General features: G+C 43.8%; 1 protein-coding gene across 1 annotated transcript; it reads left to right on the top strand.

Moving 5' to 3' along the window:
• The first annotated feature begins 5,141 nt into the window (after positions 1–5,141).
• DDIT3 (DNA damage inducible transcript 3) lies at positions 5,142–18,718 on the top strand. Its single transcript, XM_078688992.1, has 4 exons — positions 5,142–5,285; positions 11,270–11,315; positions 13,805–13,974; positions 16,817–18,718. The coding sequence occupies exons 3-4, from the start codon at positions 13,831–13,833 to the stop codon at positions 17,297–17,299; spliced, it is 627 nt and encodes a 208-aa protein (XP_078545118.1). The 5' UTR covers positions 5,142–5,285; positions 11,270–11,315; positions 13,805–13,830; the 3' UTR covers positions 17,300–18,718.
• The last annotated feature ends 268 nt before the right edge of the window (positions 18,719–18,986 follow it).

Below are 18,986 nucleotides of genomic sequence, written 5' to 3'. Positions count from 1 at the left end.
TCTTCTCTCCTGGTCGCCTGCAGCATCTTTTCTCCAAGGCTCCATAGAACTCCACGACGAAACCCGACACACTTTGACACCCGCTTCCTGTGGGTGAGGTAACGCGAGTACTGTGGTGCTCCTGTAAAGATTAACTCTCCTAGTGTCCTAGTTTCAAGTGGTTAGCTTCTAGTCTAGTCGGAAGACTCCTAATCCTTTAACTTTCTAACTTTACGCACCCATTGACTTCTATGTATGCATGCGTGTGCATTTAGACACTGCACCCGCATCCCGTGGGCCTCCTGCTCCCTTACTATTGTTAGTACAGTGTAGCCCCAGCGATTCCCAAGGCCCTAGGCCTTACCATTGTTCATGACGTGGTTCTTATACCACGATTTTAGTATATGGTTTAGCGGGCCACCAGGGCCTATCCATATTTGTGCAACTTTTGTATGTTATAATAAGTTACTTGTTATGCTCTTGTGCTCCTGTTCTCATAAAGAGTTCAGTGGGTTGTTTTAGAAATAAATACATATATATTTTGAATATATAACCTGTGTGGTGTCCTTTCATTTGGTATTAAAAGGATTGCATATGGTAAAACAGCTGGCTTCACATGCCCTCTTGAGTTTAGCCTAAGACTGCTTTTGTCCATGCTACCCCTAGGATAGCTGGTCTATAAGGTTGACTTTACAACCATCACCATAAGGGTTGTTTGGACTGGTGCAAGGTGCATACTAGAATTGTGAACATCATAAACCAGGCCAACTTCTCACAGGCGTCTAGTTCAAATGTCAGGAAAGCCGCAGAAAGGCAGCCATCTAACACGAGATGCACACTTACAAGACCAAGGTGAACCCCGTGCTTTAAATGGGCCGGTACGTACCGGCACTTCTTATTTTTTCCAAGCTGAGTACCGGCACTTCTCCTCTATCAAACAGAGTACCGGTACTCAGGATTAGATTGAGGAGTTGGGCACTAGACTGGTGCGTGCCCTTTTTTTTGGCAGCATGTTGGCCGTTTACCGTCTTTCTATATTATTCAGCTGTTGCAAGCTGCCCGATGGTGTCTGAACGGCCTATTGGATGCCTGTCGCAGGTGGAAGTGGGCCTCTGCTCCATTTCTACCCTAATGGAAGCTCTTATTGACCTCACCCCCCCCGCCCCTCTGTCAGGCGTCGATGCTGGGTTGTGTTGTTAATTGTGGGTCATTGGCGAGGGCCTGTGCCTGCATGTGGCCGTAGACGAGCCCAGGTACAAAGGGTCATTTTCACCCCTTGGCCCCCCCACTTCGTGTGACTGTCTTTCACCTGACTCACTTGGCCCTTCAAATCCACCCCTGCCCGCCTGCTGGGACATTAAGTCCATGATGGGCGGGGATGAGGTGGTGAAGATAGCCTAAACTGCCACCTTGGTGGCCAGATGAGGTGGGAGGTCAACTGAACTTCTCATCGGAGGCCAGTATTGTTGTTTACCTGCCCTCTACCCTGCTGAAATTTGCATGTGCTCAGGACCCAGCAGAGTTCACTGTCTGCCAATGCAAGCTCTACGGCCCTGGGGCCTTCCGCCGAGGAGAGAGAATGGAGAATGGTGGTGGGTGAGTGACGGAGAAGAGTGAGGGCGAGGGAGCAGAGAGTTTAAAGTAGGAAAAGATAGAGAGGCAGAAGGGGTAAGCGCAGATAGAGATAGGGAAGAGATCCAGACAGCTATGGAAAGCAGAAGAGAGGTGCAGAGAGGGCATATTAGAAATAGAAAGAGTGATGAGAGAGAGTAATAGGATACAATTGGGGTAACGAGAGGGGGATAGAATTAGCTACAAACGGGAGAGCAGTGAGTGAGGGAGGGATCTCGTGCTTAGAGATGTGAAGACAGATAGAGAGTGTATGTTGGGTTTTTTTAAACATATTTTTATTGACAGATTGCACACATAGCGCAGCACCCCGCACTCCGGAGTTAACTGCCAATCAAATACACAGCATCAAAGAATTGGCAATCTTTGCATCATTTTTAGTCCAAAAATAATATCTAACTTGACAATTCTGCACCCCCCCTCACCAACCACCCCCCGTCTCCCAACTCCCCCCACCCGGATCACACCCCCGCCCTGGTCGCACGACATCGTCTCACAGTCCCTACGAACCAAGCTTTGGTCTGATAACGTACACACACCTTCCTTTTGGCCCCTTTATGCCACCTCCAGAGCAACCTCCCGTTCCACCGGAGGCTCCAGCCACAGGCCCCGATAGTCAGCCCATCGCTTCCATATCCGGTAGTGCTTTCGTGGGCAGCCTCGTGCCACAAAGATTGGCTGTTCCAGCCCCATATAAAAGTCAAGCCCCTTCTTCCACACCAGAACCAAGGGAGCTCGGAGATCTTTCCATGCTTTGGCTACGTCTCTTTTGGCCAAGGTTAGGCCCAGTAACAGTAAATGCCGCTTATACACGTTACCCCCCACCCCTTCCAACACATGCAGCAGACCTAATTGCGGTGTGCGAGGGAGTTCCCACCCTAGGACCTCGGACAAACAATCCCACACCCCGTTCCAGAACCTAGCCAGTGAGCTACAACTGCACACTGTGTGGATCAACGTCCCCACCTCCCTGACACACCGGAGACAGTCTGGGGATGCGATGAGGCCTGCCCGCCACAATCTCTCTCTTGTAAAGTAGACCCTGTGCAGGTATTTGAATTGGATGAGCCGCAAGCGTATCGCTATGGCTGCGCCTCTAGGGGCCGCCAACACCTCCCGCCAGTCCTCCTCCTCCAGTGCCCCCACATCCCTCTCCCAGGACTCCCGGAGCTTCTGCAGTGTTGTGGAGCAATGTGTGACGAATGTCTGATAGATACGAGATATCTTCTTATCTCCTAGGTCCCCCATAAAGACCTTGGCCTCTAATGGACTAAATTCTGGGAGGGAAGCAAGACCTTCCAAGCTTGGTGTAATGGCATGGCGGAATTGCAGATATTTAAAGAATTGGGACTGGGGCATATCATACTCTTCGTGTAGATTCTGCAAGGATTTGAGTGTCGTTCCCGACATTACATGTCCTAGTGTTGAGATTCCAATATCATCCCAGCCCCTGAAACCCTGGAGAGACGCCAGAGCAGGCAGACGTCCATTATGCCACAATGGGGTCTCCTCCGTCAACGTGCCCCACCATCCCATACGACGTTGTGCCTGCCTCCAGATCCGAAACTAGAGAGTGTATGTTTGTCCGTGAGAGACAAACAAAACCAGACAGGAAGAGAATCAGCAGGTATTGGAAAAGAAATGTGTGGAATGCTTTTTTGTGTGTGTGCACTCTTGAATATATAAGGATTGCACCAAATGCAAGAAAGTAGGAAGATTATAATGATAATGATATGAAGAAGCTGCAAATATTACAAAACAAAGAAAAATGACAATTTGTTGTTTGGCCTTCATTTTGTGTAACAAGCACATTTTGTTTATACGGATACATTTCTCACATGTTTTGTTCTGCCCTGCAATTAATGTAAGTGCCAGAGTCTCTCCAATCCTACAAATCGATTATTAGCTTGAAAGTGTTAATATAGTGCTGTCGATGGCTTGGCTCATTCAGGGTTTTAGCTGTTAATCTGGGCAAATCAAAAGTTTGAGACCACTATCCAGGGCAATGCAAGGTCAAAATGAAAACTCAATAGAAGTGTTTTGTGTCATCTTGTCTCACTCGCCTCTAGCCACGCCCTCTAGCCACGCCCCTAGCTGAATTTAACGAGTACCTGCACTTATTTTCCCCCATTTAAAGCGCTGTGTGAACCTGAGCGTATCAGTGCGTCTGTTGTCAATTATGTTTAAGCCCATGCACTGCCCTCCTCAGGAATTTACAGCAACTGAGCAAAACTGACTGCCGTGGCCAGACAAATAAGTAATCCTTTATTTACATTTAATACATGGAGAATGGGGCACAAATAGTAGCCATATATACCCTTACGCCCTAAAAGAGGAACCGCTCCTGGCCAGCAACAAAGAAAGAGAAGTTAAGTGCTCGGACTCATAAAGGTGGTGTTTTACAGTTTTTGATTGGCTGCTGAAAATTTGCAATAAAGATTAAGAAACATAATCTGAGCCATTGGTCATGACAGATTGTGAGAAGCCGTGTACTGGATTTTTCAGAAGATTCGTTATCGGGATTATTCTAGCCATTCAGTAATAAATAATTACAATTCACTACATTTCAGTATAGTTGTCCAAATTCTCGTGATATGGTAGTTATGTTATATAATGGTTATCTCGCGTTATTTTGTTAAGCGTCCAGGTCAAGCATGTTTCATAGTCAGTATTCGTATGGTTAAAAAACATCGGAGAAAGAGAAACAGCAGTGCCAGCGAGCCTTGTAGTCGCCTTAGGGGCGTGTCCTCACAAAAAAGGGGTAGGCATGTTTGACTGGAAATCCCCGGCAGAACCTTGCCAGCTATTGTATCACCCTCTGCAGGTGAGTCAGACTAACAAGGGCTACGTCAGAACTCGTGACCATTATTGGGACACTTCAGGGCAAACAACCCTTCGACACCCAACCAGACGTTTCCAACGTCACCACCTCTGCATTGTCAACCTAACCTGCTACCGACTCAACATCTCGTCCACGCAGGACAGAAAATGAATAGTGTTCATTATATAGCGCAGTCCCCCGAGTGGGCGGAGTTAGATGACAAGCTATCACTCATATATGGCAATGGTAGGTTGCACCGAGTGCTTGGTTATTGAAACTAAAGAAGTACATCGAAAATGATCTCAAGGGCAGCACTCTGTGTAAAATCACCGGCCATCAAGTGCCATGGTATATTAACATTATAATGATGGAATCGTTTTGACGTAAAAAGGTGACAAAGAGTCACTGTTGTACAGTGACTTAAATTATAAAATAGGAATACTTGTAAATTTGGAGTATAATACATATGAAAAAAAAATAATTGTATTATTTTTATATATTAATGCAATTTCGGTAATTTTCAACAAATGTTTTATTGGCTGTTTCCTTTCCCAGAAACTATGCCGTTACAAAATGGCTATCCTGTTTGTGTGCGTGAGGGTGTAGTTACGTCACCGGGGCGTGGGCATCAGAGTCCTTTTACTCTGGTGGTGCTTTATTTAGCCCGCCTCCTCACCGAGGTAATATAAAGACCGGCTTGTCTGCGCCTGACCCTTCAGTCTACAGCTGAAGACGAAAAACGATGGTTATCATGAGCTCGCGACTCCTCGCCCAGCCTAGTACAGCAACCCGCCCGGACCCGCGCCGCGTCCACCGTTTCTACCAGTGTCACAAGGCTGTGTCTAGAAAGAGAAAGGTCAGAGGATGCACGATGATGCGGGGTTGGGGTACTGTGACCTTCCCATGTGCCCAGTGGTTGGGGTCTGATCTGATCATTTGCTTGGTCTTTCTTGTCTGTGACATGTCTAAGCGTTGGGGGAGGGCCACATACCCTGTCTCCTGCCGCGACTAGAACCTGGTCGTGTAAACGTAGGCCATGTGGTTGTCCACTGGCCTGAAGGGACCTGCGTCAGCCCAGTTGACACTTCGTCCTCTTCCTTACAGAATCCATTCGTAACCCTACCTTCTTTTCATCTTTCCATTCCCCTGGGGTGGGCTACATTTATTCCCCTAGATGTAGATCTACTTGTCGTTCCCTCTACCTGTATAGGCTTTTTTTTCTTCTTTGCATTCCTTATTATGGTTTAGGGTTATTGATAAGGGCCAAATACGTTTTTAGTCATTTTAAGCAGGTTATGAGATCGCATATATGCTCAAGTTTGGTATTTGCATTTTGTTTTTCAAACCCCACATTGCTCGTGCTGCATCAACGCACTATACAAGGGGGGTGGGGGGAGTGAATGTACACCATCGGCGCTATGAAGTCAATATATAACACACTGGAGTTGGGTTAGACCATTTTGAAACAGAGTTGGCGTTTCAGACATTTGATTAATGTGGCATGGTGTGATAAAGAGGCACGTGCAGTACTCACCATCGAGATATGTTATGTTATGTTATATTTATTTTTGTATAGCGCACGGCTACTCAAAAAGAGTGTCCCGGCGCTTTAATAATGAGACCTACAAGATATCTTAGTTTAACTTGTATCCAAAGAACTTTGCCTTTTTCTAAATCTTTTCAACGTTCGCTGAGCATGGTTGTTCGGAATCATGTTCCTTGGGCTGTGTCTTCTTACATGACCACTTTAAATCTCCTTTCATTTGATGGTACTTGATTCGGTGATTTGTATGATATGAGGTTATAGTGGCTTGGTGATCGTTGTTTTTCTGAAACCAATCCAAGCCTGTTCCTAATTGGCCTTTGTGGGTGGTTCTGGAGGCTTTGACTCCAGTTCTTTGTTCCAAAACGAAATAAGGCAGCTTCCTTCATAAGACTCTTTCGTGAGATTGAGGCCTACGTATAGCAACTCTATGTAGACGTTTTTTAAATCCTTTTATTTAAGGTGGAGAAGTACAAGTTGAGTCAATTAAATGATCTGGTGGGGTTTGAGTATTTTGTTTGCACTGCAGCTATGTTATTCCGGAGTAGGTTTGACTGCTGGTTTGCATAAGATACAAACCTGTAAGTTTAGATCAGTTAGTCAGATTCGTCACCTTATGTTCATGATCTAGAAGGTCAGACACCTATATAGTATTGGATTACCGGTAATCAGGTGCCACTTTTGTTTTGGACATGAATCGCTCCTTCGTCCAGAAATGTTTGTTTCTACGCACATAGATGTTGGTTTCTGCTCTGATCCTTCATCTAAACAGAGGTAGATTTTGTATAAAATGTGCTTGCATCTGAAAAAAGAACTTTTGCTACAAATTTGAACCCAGTCATTTATACTGGCAAATAGTATTTGGCAACCAATGTCATTTGTGAAGTTTGATTTTTTGTTGCTTTTATGAATACATACAGATGGAAACCAATGAATTTCCTTCCATGCTTATTCAAAGAAATGCAGATATTGCGCCCAGCAAAAACCGTATGGACAAAGCTACATTGTGACCTACTTAGTAAATGGTGTGTACAATTAGTCGCTATTCAACTTATTTAATGGAAAAGAACAATACTATCAAATATTAATTATTTATTGTAGTGTTTCAGAATGGTGGTTACGTGACCTGTAGTGGGAGGATTTAATTTCCATGCAGCATCATTCATTGTATCTACATTTGTTTACCTCCATTCTTTCCGGTATCCAATCCTGAATTTTAACGACCAATTGCTCATTTAGACATGCCTACTTTTCTCTGCAACTACTGCCATTTAGAGTACTCACATCCTCCGATCAATGTACGTAGTTTGAACGGGGTTCAACCGCGTAGCGTAGGCTTTCTTTAAGCAGAGAGAAGCCTGTTTTTTAATTCATTTATTTTTTAATAGGTTCCCCTACAGCTCTGATCGCTCTTTAAATTCCATACTCTTTAGTGAATGTTCATACCTAAATAGGTTCTTAGATTTCAGGTCCACAGCTTAATGGAAAAAAATGTTGGCTGTGGGGAAAAAGTGGGGTGTAGTTAGTATTTCGGTCGTTATCTAGAATGTGTAGAATATGAGAACAATACTTCATGGATTCACCCACTTGTCCCCTACTGCCCTGAAGAATGTTGGACAGGGTTATGAGCCTGGCATTTCAGAAATGTTAAACATCTTCACACTGCTAACCGCTCCTTGAGCGGAGCAGTGGAGATGGTATTCGAACTGCATTCTTAAAATGTATAACACATATTCGGGGAACATTTGACCACTCTGACTTGACAAAGCAAAAAGTGGCATTGCTACATCAAACAACCCTGCTCATAACCCCCGCACTGTGCCCCACTCCAGCGTATATGCAACCAATTTCTGTGATTCTCAGAATGAACAAGCCAACAACCATTTGTGATTTTAGTGGTCGGTGTCAGCCGCAGTTTTTATTAGGAATACATGATGCATATACTATGTAATTTGCTCATCTGCCATAAATTATTAGCGAACTGTCGTGCATGGGTCATAATTCAACAGTCTGTGTTTGACATACACTTTATCTGCCATACATCATATTCCATTGTCCATTCGCAATTGGACAGGCAGTTCGTTCGTTAGGTCTTTCTGTAGGCTTTTCTTGTTTCTTGCCCCATCTGGGCCATCTCCTTGCTTGCTTGTCTTTGCGCTTCCTTTGCGCGGGGGTAGCTTTCTTCCCGGAGTTAGGACCATACTTGCTACCTTGTTAGCTCCTGTTGTGCCCTGCCATCCGGCAGGGGCTGGGCTGCGAGTGCTGTCTCGGTTTGCTGCTCCCCATTTTGTTTGGCCGCTCACCCTGCCGGGCAGCATCTCCTGCTCCACGATGAGAGCTGGACGGGCAGCGGCGCTTATATGCCCCCAATTCTGCCTTCGTGCCTAGCTGGCCGCCACTTGTCATTGGGGCGTTTGTACCCCACATTACTCCTATTGGAGGGGGGGTTGGCGCCTGCTTGGCGGTGTCAGCGGGGGGGCACGGTCCACTTTTACCGCTTCTGGGCCGTGTCCGGGCGCCCAGAACCGGTTCTCTTCCAGGGGCTCGGCGCTGGTTATGGCGCCGGCCCTTGAGCCCCCTATGGGGGCGGCTCTTCGATACCCGGCTAAAGGCAACACCACCGCAGTGGCTGAAGCATGAATTTAGACCATTGACTTCAGATTCTTGCTTCCCTTTCCTCCAGTGTAATTGTCTCCCGTTGGCACTGTATTGCTGCCCTGGCTTCTCCTTGAGACCAAACACATGTGTATAGCATTACTGTTATTTCTTCAATGGAGGGCCCATGAGGTACTCCTTAAAAGGGGCACAATTGCATTAGTGAAAAAAATCACTTCAAGCACCGAGAAGGTTTTTTCATTGTGGACAATGCATTGTCTAGGGAAGGTTGAGTGCCAACAATACGTTGTGTAACATCTGGCCAAAAGCTAAAACATTTAAAATGACTAATATTAAAGTTTTAGGTAAGATTTTTATATTTTGCTACCATCGTCCAACTCCGTTATTTTCCCTAATAAAAGAAAAGCGCCTCTTCCTACTGAAGGCCTGTGAGGCGCGCCTTGTGATTTCCTTGTGGGCGCCATCTCAATCTGTGGTGCATTTTAGCTGATAGACGCCAGCTGGGAATGTCATGATGCGGGCGGAGCGGCTGGAGTTGTGCCAGTGGCATCTGGAGGAAGGGTGGTGGCTCGGGGATGAGGCCAGTGCTGGGGACGGTAGCTGCTCCATATAGCAAAAAGAATTCAAATTTGGCCACTCTTGGGTTCTGCTTGGTAAAGGAAAATGAATGTTATTGCAATGATTCCCCTACCTACGGTCTTACCTCCTATACAATTTATTTTTACTAGAATACTCCGCCGGCAGTTTTATAATCCAGTTTTTCAAATGGACGATAAAACGACGGTACACGTTATTGAAACAGTTGCTGTTTCGGGACTCGACCAGACATGTTAAACGTGGGCTTTAAATTCATGATTGTCTCATTTACAAAAGGGTGGGAGAAATCGAAACGTAGAGATTTCTCCCCTGCTTTGTTCTTCTAACCCTGTTACAAATGTATCTGTTATAGGCAGGGTTTTAAGTGGGATGTAAAAACTGAGGGTGGGGTGGGGGTGGGGGGTTCTCCCCAAGGGGCTTGGCTTAAACACCTAAGCTAAAAATCTGTGCTTAGCATAGTTCCCACCCGAGTAATATTTTGCTGCTTTTGTCAGTGCATCCAGATATATAATACGCCAAGTAACAATGCACCTACAAAATGTCAGAATTATTGGCTTTGTCAGTGGTTTTGTTGCCTAAGATAAATGAGGAACATCTATGGCTTCGTTATATAGAACATTGAAAAAGCTTCAGTTTTGAAATGAGACTGAAAACTAGAACACTTCTCTTTGGGAAGTTACCTCAAAGCCAGTGAAGAGTGGTACTGCTTCAGAGTTGAGAATGTTTTTCATCGTGATGCTGAGGGCAAAAATGCAGAGCCCCATAGAGACCTGTCTCAGCACCTGCTTTTTAGAACTGCCCGTGATGAGCCCCGGTAGAACCTGGCCTACTTAAAGCCCTGGTTATAGCATTGTCAGGAGATACGCCGATCTTGGATCTGAAAACGCAGTGGATGAGTTAGCAGCAGACATCATAAATGAATCCACATGTATACTAATACCACTCATAGATCAACATAGTTAAAAGAGAAGATTACCTTAAAGGTAAAGTTCTACCCAATCACCACCGCTATAATAAATAGGTTATCAGACCATAAGTGGCCATCATATGTTAGTCTACAAATAAACTAAATCCACACATAATATAAATAGTATTACAAGTTTAAAGTGCTTAAAGTCGAGTTTTTACCCCAAAGACTATCTCCATAATTAATTCAATCCCTTCACAACCAGAGTAGCCTAGCTGTACCAAGGCTAGTCACCTCAAATATTGTAAGATAAACCCATCCTTGAACAGTATATCAACTCCAGAAAAAGTTGACGCAGATCCACCGTCTATAAAACAATTATCCCATCTTCAAACCCCACTTCAGCATGGCATGTATATACGCTTTACTCTTCACAGCTGAAATCCAACTGCAGTAGACTAGGTTTGTACACATGACTAGACACGCTTAAGTGAGGATAGTTCTCCCACAAGACTTAAGATGCGCAGATTGGATTGAAAACTCCTTCCTCCTGCTCCCGTTTCAGTTCTTCCTCCTATTCTGAAAGCACTGATGACTACAGTCGGTACAGCTAAAACGCATACAAGATATCTAGTAGCTCCTTAATTGAAGTTCAGGCTACGTGTTGTTGGTTAGCCAATCTTAATATAGAGCACATATATCCATAGAAAGTAACCAATCAGTGCTTTTTAATCAGTTTAACACAATTTATTTGTAAGCGTTTAAGACCAACAAATCGATAATTTTATCAAGCTGTAAAATTAAAGTTGCAAAATAAATACCCAATCACCACCCTGTTGACCCAGTGATTTAAAGGATGCTTTCCAGCCAGGTCTGGATTTTTAGTATTCACTTACGAGGGTTAAGTACTAATGGGGCATAGTTTTTTTTATACCTGCAAAGAAAGAGAGGATACAGGTTAATACACTGCACATCAGGCTCCCATCACAATGTTGGCGGGTAAGAAAAACGGGGCATAAAGCAGATGAGTTATTTTGCCAGGATCGCATATGAGGCCAAATGGGTAAACCAGGATTAGAACAGTAGTTTCTTGTTTCGTCGTTGAGTAGACTAGTTAAGATGATTGGTATGTTTGTCATTAATAAGGTTTTAATTGGCTTTCTTTTTTCTTTCTCAGTGTTGGAAGAGAAAGACTATCTTCATTCATCACCACACCTGATCAGGTAAAAATAATACTTGCTTTACAATCTCCTTCAGTTGATGCCAGCAGCAGCGAATGAGCTGCGTGTTTAGTCCTGAGTTGTCGGGCCTTTTGTGACGGATGATCTGACCACATTGTGACTAGCAACTGCTAGCTTAAGAAAACTCTGCAGGGCTTTGCACATCAGTACTCTACGGATGTATGACATTACAACGCATGCTTTTACCATGCATGCCTTTACAATGCGGTTTTTACATCGCAAACCTTTACAACGCATAGCGCTTTGGGGCGCTGGATAGTGAAAAGTTTAATTTACTATTCCAATTCCAGTCCCCGTGGACACTAGGGAAGGTGTTGGATAGTTAATTAAACGTATTCCCTATCCTAGAGCGCCCCCCAGCGCAATGCGCTGTAATGGTTTGCGTTGTAAATACCGCGTTGTAAAGGCACTGCGTTGTAAAGGTTGTTCACCGTACTCTACACGTGACTTCCTTGCACTAGTCCTCTTAATTGGCTTATGGCCATGTTTAAATGGTTCGGAATACGTTGCACATATGTGGATTGTGCTATTTATAGTACACAAACCTGCCTTCAAAGGAGCATTAGTCTAACCCAGCCGTAGATTTTACATGCAGAGCTCGTGACCTAAAGAGACACTGGGGCATATGTACAAGCCCCTAACATCACCATAAGTGGTGGCGATGAGGCCTGCGCTTGTTGGGGTCGGCGTTCCACCAAAGCACATTCATTTTGATGCTGTCCCCTATGTACAAGGGTGGCGTATATAGGAGGCACTGCCAAATTAAGACCAGGTAAAAACGAGGAGAAATACATTTTTTCCTTGTTTTTGCTTTTTCCATGTGTGCTGCCTTGTGCAGCACACATGGACAAAGCACAATGTCATTGTTTATGTACAGGAACGGACAATTAACTGTACATAAACAATGACATTGTGCTTTGTCCATGTGTGCTGCACAAGGCAGCACACATGGAAAAAGCAAAAACAAGGAAAAAATGTATTTCTCCTCGTTTTTACCTGGTCTTAATTTAACCAACTTAAAAAAAAGCCATTTTGTTACTTTCGTATGTGCTGCATGAAGCAACACTCATGAAAGTGATAGAATGGCATTTCTAGGATTGTTTGTGCAGGAAGGGACACCTTCCTACACATGACCAATCCTCCCCTGCACGCAGACACCCTTGCACTCTGCAAGTGTGCCTGCCTTCAATCGCAGGGGGAAACACAAGGCTGCACCACATTCTTGTAAATATGGTACAGCCTTGTGTTTCAGAAGTAGAGGAGAGAGGCGTTCAGCCAGGAAGGCTAACGTCTCTCTCCTCCACTTCCTTGTACATATCCCCCACGGTGTCCAAAGTACTTTCCAACACTCAATTTAGTCTATTTAATGAAATCGGATTTCGAAAATCCATCAATAAAGCACCTAATCAGTTCCATCCTTTGTGGTGTTTTAGTTAACTGTCATTTCCATGTGTAGCTACCTCAGCCAGGATTCACAGTGCTACCAAACGACCACCTCCCACCATTGCAGTCCAGTTATTGTACTACAAACTGAGCAGCACTTGGGGGCATGGTCCATAGTCATACAAAGGACAGTATGAGTACCTGACCTGTAGCCAGCCCCCAACATTGGTTTAATGTCGGAGAAGTGGGTTAAAGTCTGACTAGGAATTCGATGGCTTTAATTTAACTACCAGAGAAAAAAATATGATGCCTTACTTTGAGATCCAGTCAACACAGCACCATATATGTCAGATCTGACTTTATTGCCACACCCCAACGACAAGGCCTCTGGCTCAACATGCACCCCTAATCACTGCGCACAGCCGCTGGTTGATGATGGGTCATAGGTTAACCCCTTGTTGTGCAGAAACTCTGCTTTCTTAACCCACGACCAACTTTGGCAGTACAGGAGTCTGGCAGAACACGGAGTGAGGTAACGGGTCTACCCGTGTAAAATGTGGCAAGTGTAGAAAAAAACCACATACATCACAATTTATTTGACACAGCCAAAACACACAGATGTGTTGAGGCTCCCATATCCCTATCTCCTGTGAGAGCATCCTTTGTCGTGGCTCAGCCTATCACATTAGCTCCACTTAGTGCCAAGGGGACATTAGAAACGGTAGAGATACCGCCATAACTTTATTACCTAACCTTGATGACCCCATGAAAGTTATTGGGTTACAGGGGAGATGGGGCGGCTCAGTCATGACATGCAGGGCTTGAGCAGTGCAGTGGACACACTGCTGAAATGAAGGAATGTTCTCCGTAGGTAGAACATTGTTCTAGCAATTGCTGCCTGACCTAGGGCTGATGCGGTTGGGCTTCATCACTTCTGTGCAAATACCAAATATAGACTCGAAACTCGCTTTTAAATTAGTGAGGTGCTTTCTTGGTCAAAACATTCTCGTTCAAACCCATGTCTAAAGAATGCATGCGTAGAAAGTGTTCGTAAAGTGTTTAGTGATTGCAACAATGTTTTTTTTCAGCGAGCCCGCCTGGCAGAGGCCCAAAAATGACGGCAGAGTCCCTGCCGATTTCCTCCTGTGCTCCAGCACCCAGCACACTGTCCGGCTGGGAGCTGGAGGCCTGGTATGAGGACCTCCACGATGTACTGCTCTCAGATGTCAAGGGCAGCCAGCCTGTGGGAACACAACAGGTGAGGCCTTGAGGGTGTTGCCACCTAACGCAACAATCTTTGGTTGAGGGTCACACACATCAACCCCACTGTACTGCATTTATTCGGACATTACGGCCATATGCTGTAAAGCAATACTATTCAACCGAGTTCTAGACCTGCAGTCCACACCGTCTGTGTGATTCTTGCAGATATGTTCGAATCCTCGTGCCTTGGTCCCCTTCCTGGTGAAATATTTAGAAACTGACACATTCCAGTATCAAACGCTATTAGAACAAGCATTGCCCAAGCAAGTGAGCGACTTAATTTTCAGGTACACAAAGGCACTTTAGACCAACAGTGAACGTACAAAGTGGCACAGACATGCACTCCACTACATGCCACAAATTGCATCTTCATTTGAGATTTTATTTTGTGTACTCTATGTATATTAATGGATCTAATGTAAGCCAAATGATACATGATAGTTCAACTCTTGTAGATGTATGTGGCACATGGCCCTGAGGCATATCGCTGAGTCTGTTCCTAAAACCCCAACAAAGATAAGCTGCTACAAGTAACAGTTATAAAGTCAGTGGAGATTTTCTACTTTTCCCAGAATCCTATGCAACGAAAACTGCTCAATTAAAGTCAACCAGCCTCTCCTGGGGTTTTGACTTGCTAAGCTGTACAGATAAGTCGGTCAGTGTAGTGGTTACTTAAATACCTGTGACTTCTATATCACAGGTGTGAATCCTGACGTGATGAAATGATTTCCGCCACCTGTGTAATAAAACTATTACCTAAAGCAATATAAACCATCAGTAGTGTGGCAGCAGGCACTGTGGTTATGACAGCAAAATGAAAACAATACTTCAGTTTTTAGTAAAGCAGAATTCTGAATTAACTTGTCAGCAGGTTCCATTAAACAGTTTTATTGTGGCCTGAATCTCGGTTGTCTGCTGCTGAACGTGTTGTCTTATTTTTCCAATGCAAGTGTGACCAATCGGGACAGATTTGTAACGGTTACAGCCATGCAGGACTGTCTGTAGCTCCACACCCACGTTGGCACTGTCACTAGTCTTTTGAAAAATGAATGCAACTCCTGGGCTTTGAAGGTTCACTTCTGAGAACTAAAATACTTTCCTACATGTTTGATGGAGGCACAACTGAGAGACTTGCGCGAAGTGGTTTGGTTGAATCCTTCCCTCCTAACTGTACAATGGCCCAGGATTTTTTATAGTTAATGTTACCAGTGCCAGGAAAACCCAAATTGAGACATGGAGGTGGGGAGGGTGGGCTTTCCAGCTCTGGTGATGACAAGATCTAGTGTCAAGATCTTAGAATAACGTACTACTACCAAGGACGGTTTTATGGAGTACAGCTGTGTGCAGAATAAGGGTGCCATTTCGGAACAATTTATCAATGCATCCTCCCAGTTAATATATTGAAGTTAACATCTACAACGGATTGGTAAAATAAAATACTCAATTTACAGAAACCACTGTCAGAATTGTTTTTAGACATTGTGTAAAGAATTCTACTTAATGAAGTTATTGTGCAGTAACTTTAAAATAACTGTACACTAAAGACTGCTTCTAATAAGGCTTCCACGTATACATTTAAGTGCTTTTTATTCATAAATGTAGAAGAACACAATGTTGACATGTTTGTAGTCGTTTGTAAAAGTGGAAATATACAGCAAGTAGGTATTTGGAATTAATATTAGGCATGTGCTCCAGGCCAATAGCTGTGCACATTGACAGCATAGGGAATTGAATATAGGCAAGATACGACCTTTTATTTAAATAGCTGCGAATGTAAGCATGTTATAATGCTTGTTTTTAAATTATTGTATCGTACTATGTAAGGCTGCTTTTAGTGCTAAAATTCAACCAGCACCCACGTGAGTTCAGTTATCTGTTTCGTAAATAGAAATATACTATTTGATACTTAATTTTTCCACTGAACCGGAAATACCTGGATAAATAATACAATAATTTCAAAATAAGTATGGATAAATACAACTAGAAATGTAAAAAAAAATGAAGCATTTACAAAGTGCGGGAGGTCTTCTCAGACCAATAAAGAACAGCAAACTGGACTTTTAAGATTATACATTTGTACACAATTTCATAGTTGGCCAAATTTTCAAATGTTAAATGAAAAGCTATTTACCAACAGTCTGGTCACAGGAGGATTTTGAGAGGTTTGTTTCAAGGATCCCATGGGGGACGCAAATTTTGCAATGATCCCTTGACAGGGCGACCTTGAACTAATTATGGAACCTGGTTAGTGATTAAACCCTTAGACCCCAAAGAGTGAGACAACAGACCAAGTCTTAGGAGATCAGTGACATGAAAACGCGTCTCAATTCCAAGCCAACAAAGCTGACTGACATTCATGTAACAGAAAAACATTGATACCCAACACAACAGTTCAGAGGCAATAGTCTACTCGGCCACACCATCTGCTTCAGCAGGAATCGTTTACATGCTTCAGTGTCCACCTCAGTCGATCGCTGATTGGCCCAACTATCAGTAAACCTTGTACTCCTGTATTTCTTGATTTGTCTGAGATCTATGTGGGACAGTGAGTTATTTCCATTCCGCTTTATAGCATTTGGATTGTGCCAAGACATGCACATTTAGTTGTGTTCAATGTGGTCTACAAAGTCCTAATCGAGGCCTCAAAACGAGTCTTGCTCTATGCATTGAACAGGGGTGAATGCAGAATAGTTGGCCACCCTTTGGCTTCTCAATCTTGCCTGTTACTGCCCAGTAGGAAACTACCAACCAAAGGATTTTTTTCTTTCATGTTACTACTGAAATGAGGCTGGGTGTTTTGTGTTCTATGTTTTACTTGTGTTTTGTCATCCATCCAGAATGAGTTGAAGGTATGGGACCCACTTGATGCATCATTACTGTGGAACTCTGAGCCTGTGACGACATGCTGCCCTGCAGATTTCGACAATGAACCGTGCCAGAGTTTGGGTTTGGAAGGTGATTTCTCGGACAGCCTCCTTGAGTTTCTGATCCAGGACCGTGAACCAAGTTTTTGTGCAGCTTTAGACAGTCCGGGAAGTGACGAGCAGGTGCCTGTTGTCCCGGAGTCCGATTCTGGCAGCATTAATCACACAGAGGATGACGAGTCTGCTAGTTCTCCATGCGGAGCGAAGAGGAAGCGTGGTGGACAACCCAGAGGAGGAAAAAGACTGAAAGAGAAAGAGCAGGAAGGAGACAAGAAAGTGTCTGAACTCTTAGCAGAGAATGAACGCCTGAAAGTGGAAATTGAGCGATTGAGCGCAGAAGTTGAGAAGACAAGGAAAGCCCTAATTGACAGAATGGTAAACCTGAAGAAGGAATAAAGAGAAAGTAGTAAAGTAAAAGGATGAAGGACAATGTGGTCTCTAAATATATAAATAGGTCTGGTTTTACATGGCTTTTGTTAGGACAGCAATTGTTTACTTGGTTAAAATATTTGTAGTCAAGGTATGTGTAACTTTGGAAATAAATGTTCAGTTCGAGAGGGATTCTGACAGTATGTATTCTTGGTGTGGGGAATCATGAAAAATGGGACGCTATTATTTTTTTTTTTAGTACTCCCCAGGTTAGTACGGTTTGTGCTAGAATGGGCAGGCCATGTTAACTACCCATTATGGTTGGGTACAGGTCTGATGGCTTGGAGGACTAATGCATCCTCTACAATCTGTGTTTGATACAATGGTTACATGTTTGATTCCTGGCAGCTCGATTAAGCCGTTCATCCACCCTAAGGCCAATAAAATGATTACTATGAAGTTTAATAACCATAACCTTTTACATAACTGCAACCCCCTATGTGAGTGCACGATTTTGGAGACTTTTCAAGGGGTAAATCCAAGATATGAAGCTAAAACTGCCATCTTGGCAGTCATGGGTCTTTAAATAAAAGACGGATATGCTGTGAAGTGCAGTTTTTCTTTCCCTTTTTAGGTTCGGTTTATTTTGATACCTCGGTAATCAAGCCTGAACAATCTAACGTGGTAATAGACAAACTATGTGAAAGTCATAATATGAATACACATTCTCGGAGCCCTTTGTCTGGCGGCAGATGCTGATTTGTATTGCATCTTTGTGAGATGTGCAAGAGTCGGCGTTACATGTGCTCTTTCAAAAAATGAAGCAATGCTCTGAGGAGATACATGCCTTCAGCAGCATTCCCCCCGGGAGCAGCCATGCTTGCAAGAATGTCATCACACGCCATGCTTGCAATCGCTCGATCCCTGTCGACAGGGCAGTTACACGGTATCTCGTGCTGAACTGAGCCCGTCTGGGACTTAACCGACTCACTGATGTTGAAGGAAGGAAAGGAGAGTTGCATCACCGCGAGTTTAACTTTCAGACTGGTTGAAGTGACGTTTCAAAAGAGTGACCAAATTATTCACCTGGTATCCACGTAATTTAACAAGTATTACGTTATGAGGGACTGAACTAGTAAACGTACATCTTGTATATTGTGGGGGCTGGCAATAGCGGTCTGAGATGTTAAATCATTGCAGTGGGAAACCTCACTTGCCCCGTTTATTTTTGCTTTCTGCGCTAATGTACAGTGTTCGCCTAATGAAAGCGGGCGAACAAACACTTATTTACTGCGGTTTTCCTTGACCCTCGTGGTGTTTACTATGACGTTTTTAGTATTTACCTTTTCATATTATTTCGCATGTTTGTATGTACTTTGACGTATTCTCTCCGTTATTTATATTTGATATTCAAATAAAAAATATCTACCGAGGCTTTCTATTAAATCCAAGAGTTACATTATTTAAGGTGTCAAGCCAGCGATGCCCTTGTACGTAAAATAACTAATACTGCACACTGGATTTCTTATTTATCAGCACAGGATATGGGTTGCAGGCTTCACCAAATGTTTCATAGAGGACCTGCAGAGCAAGTCGTAGCACTCAGTAAACTAAGCTTTCCAAAACTTGCATATCAGTACTACATCACTACCAAGACAGGATCGAAATGCACAGTAGTCACTCACGACACATATCTTACATAGGTCAGATTGTA

This window comes from Lissotriton helveticus, chromosome 1_1, assembly GCF_964261635.1.
Source record: "Lissotriton helveticus chromosome 1_1, aLisHel1.1, whole genome shotgun sequence".
NCBI lineage: Eukaryota > Metazoa > Chordata > Amphibia > Caudata > Salamandridae > Lissotriton > Lissotriton helveticus.
This window is presented reverse-complemented; position numbering and strand designations above follow the sequence as displayed.

What these genes read in the sequence shown, in the direction of transcription:
- DDIT3 (XM_078688992.1), top strand. Translation starts at nt 13,831, where the DNA reads ATGACGGCAGAGTCCCTGCCGATTTCCTCCTGTGCTCCAGCACCCAGC. An exon ending in AGCCTGTGGGAACACAACAG is followed by an intron (nt 13,975 to 16,816) that starts GTGAGGCCTTGA and finishes TCATCCATCCAG; the next exon opens with AATGAGTTGAAGGTATGGGA.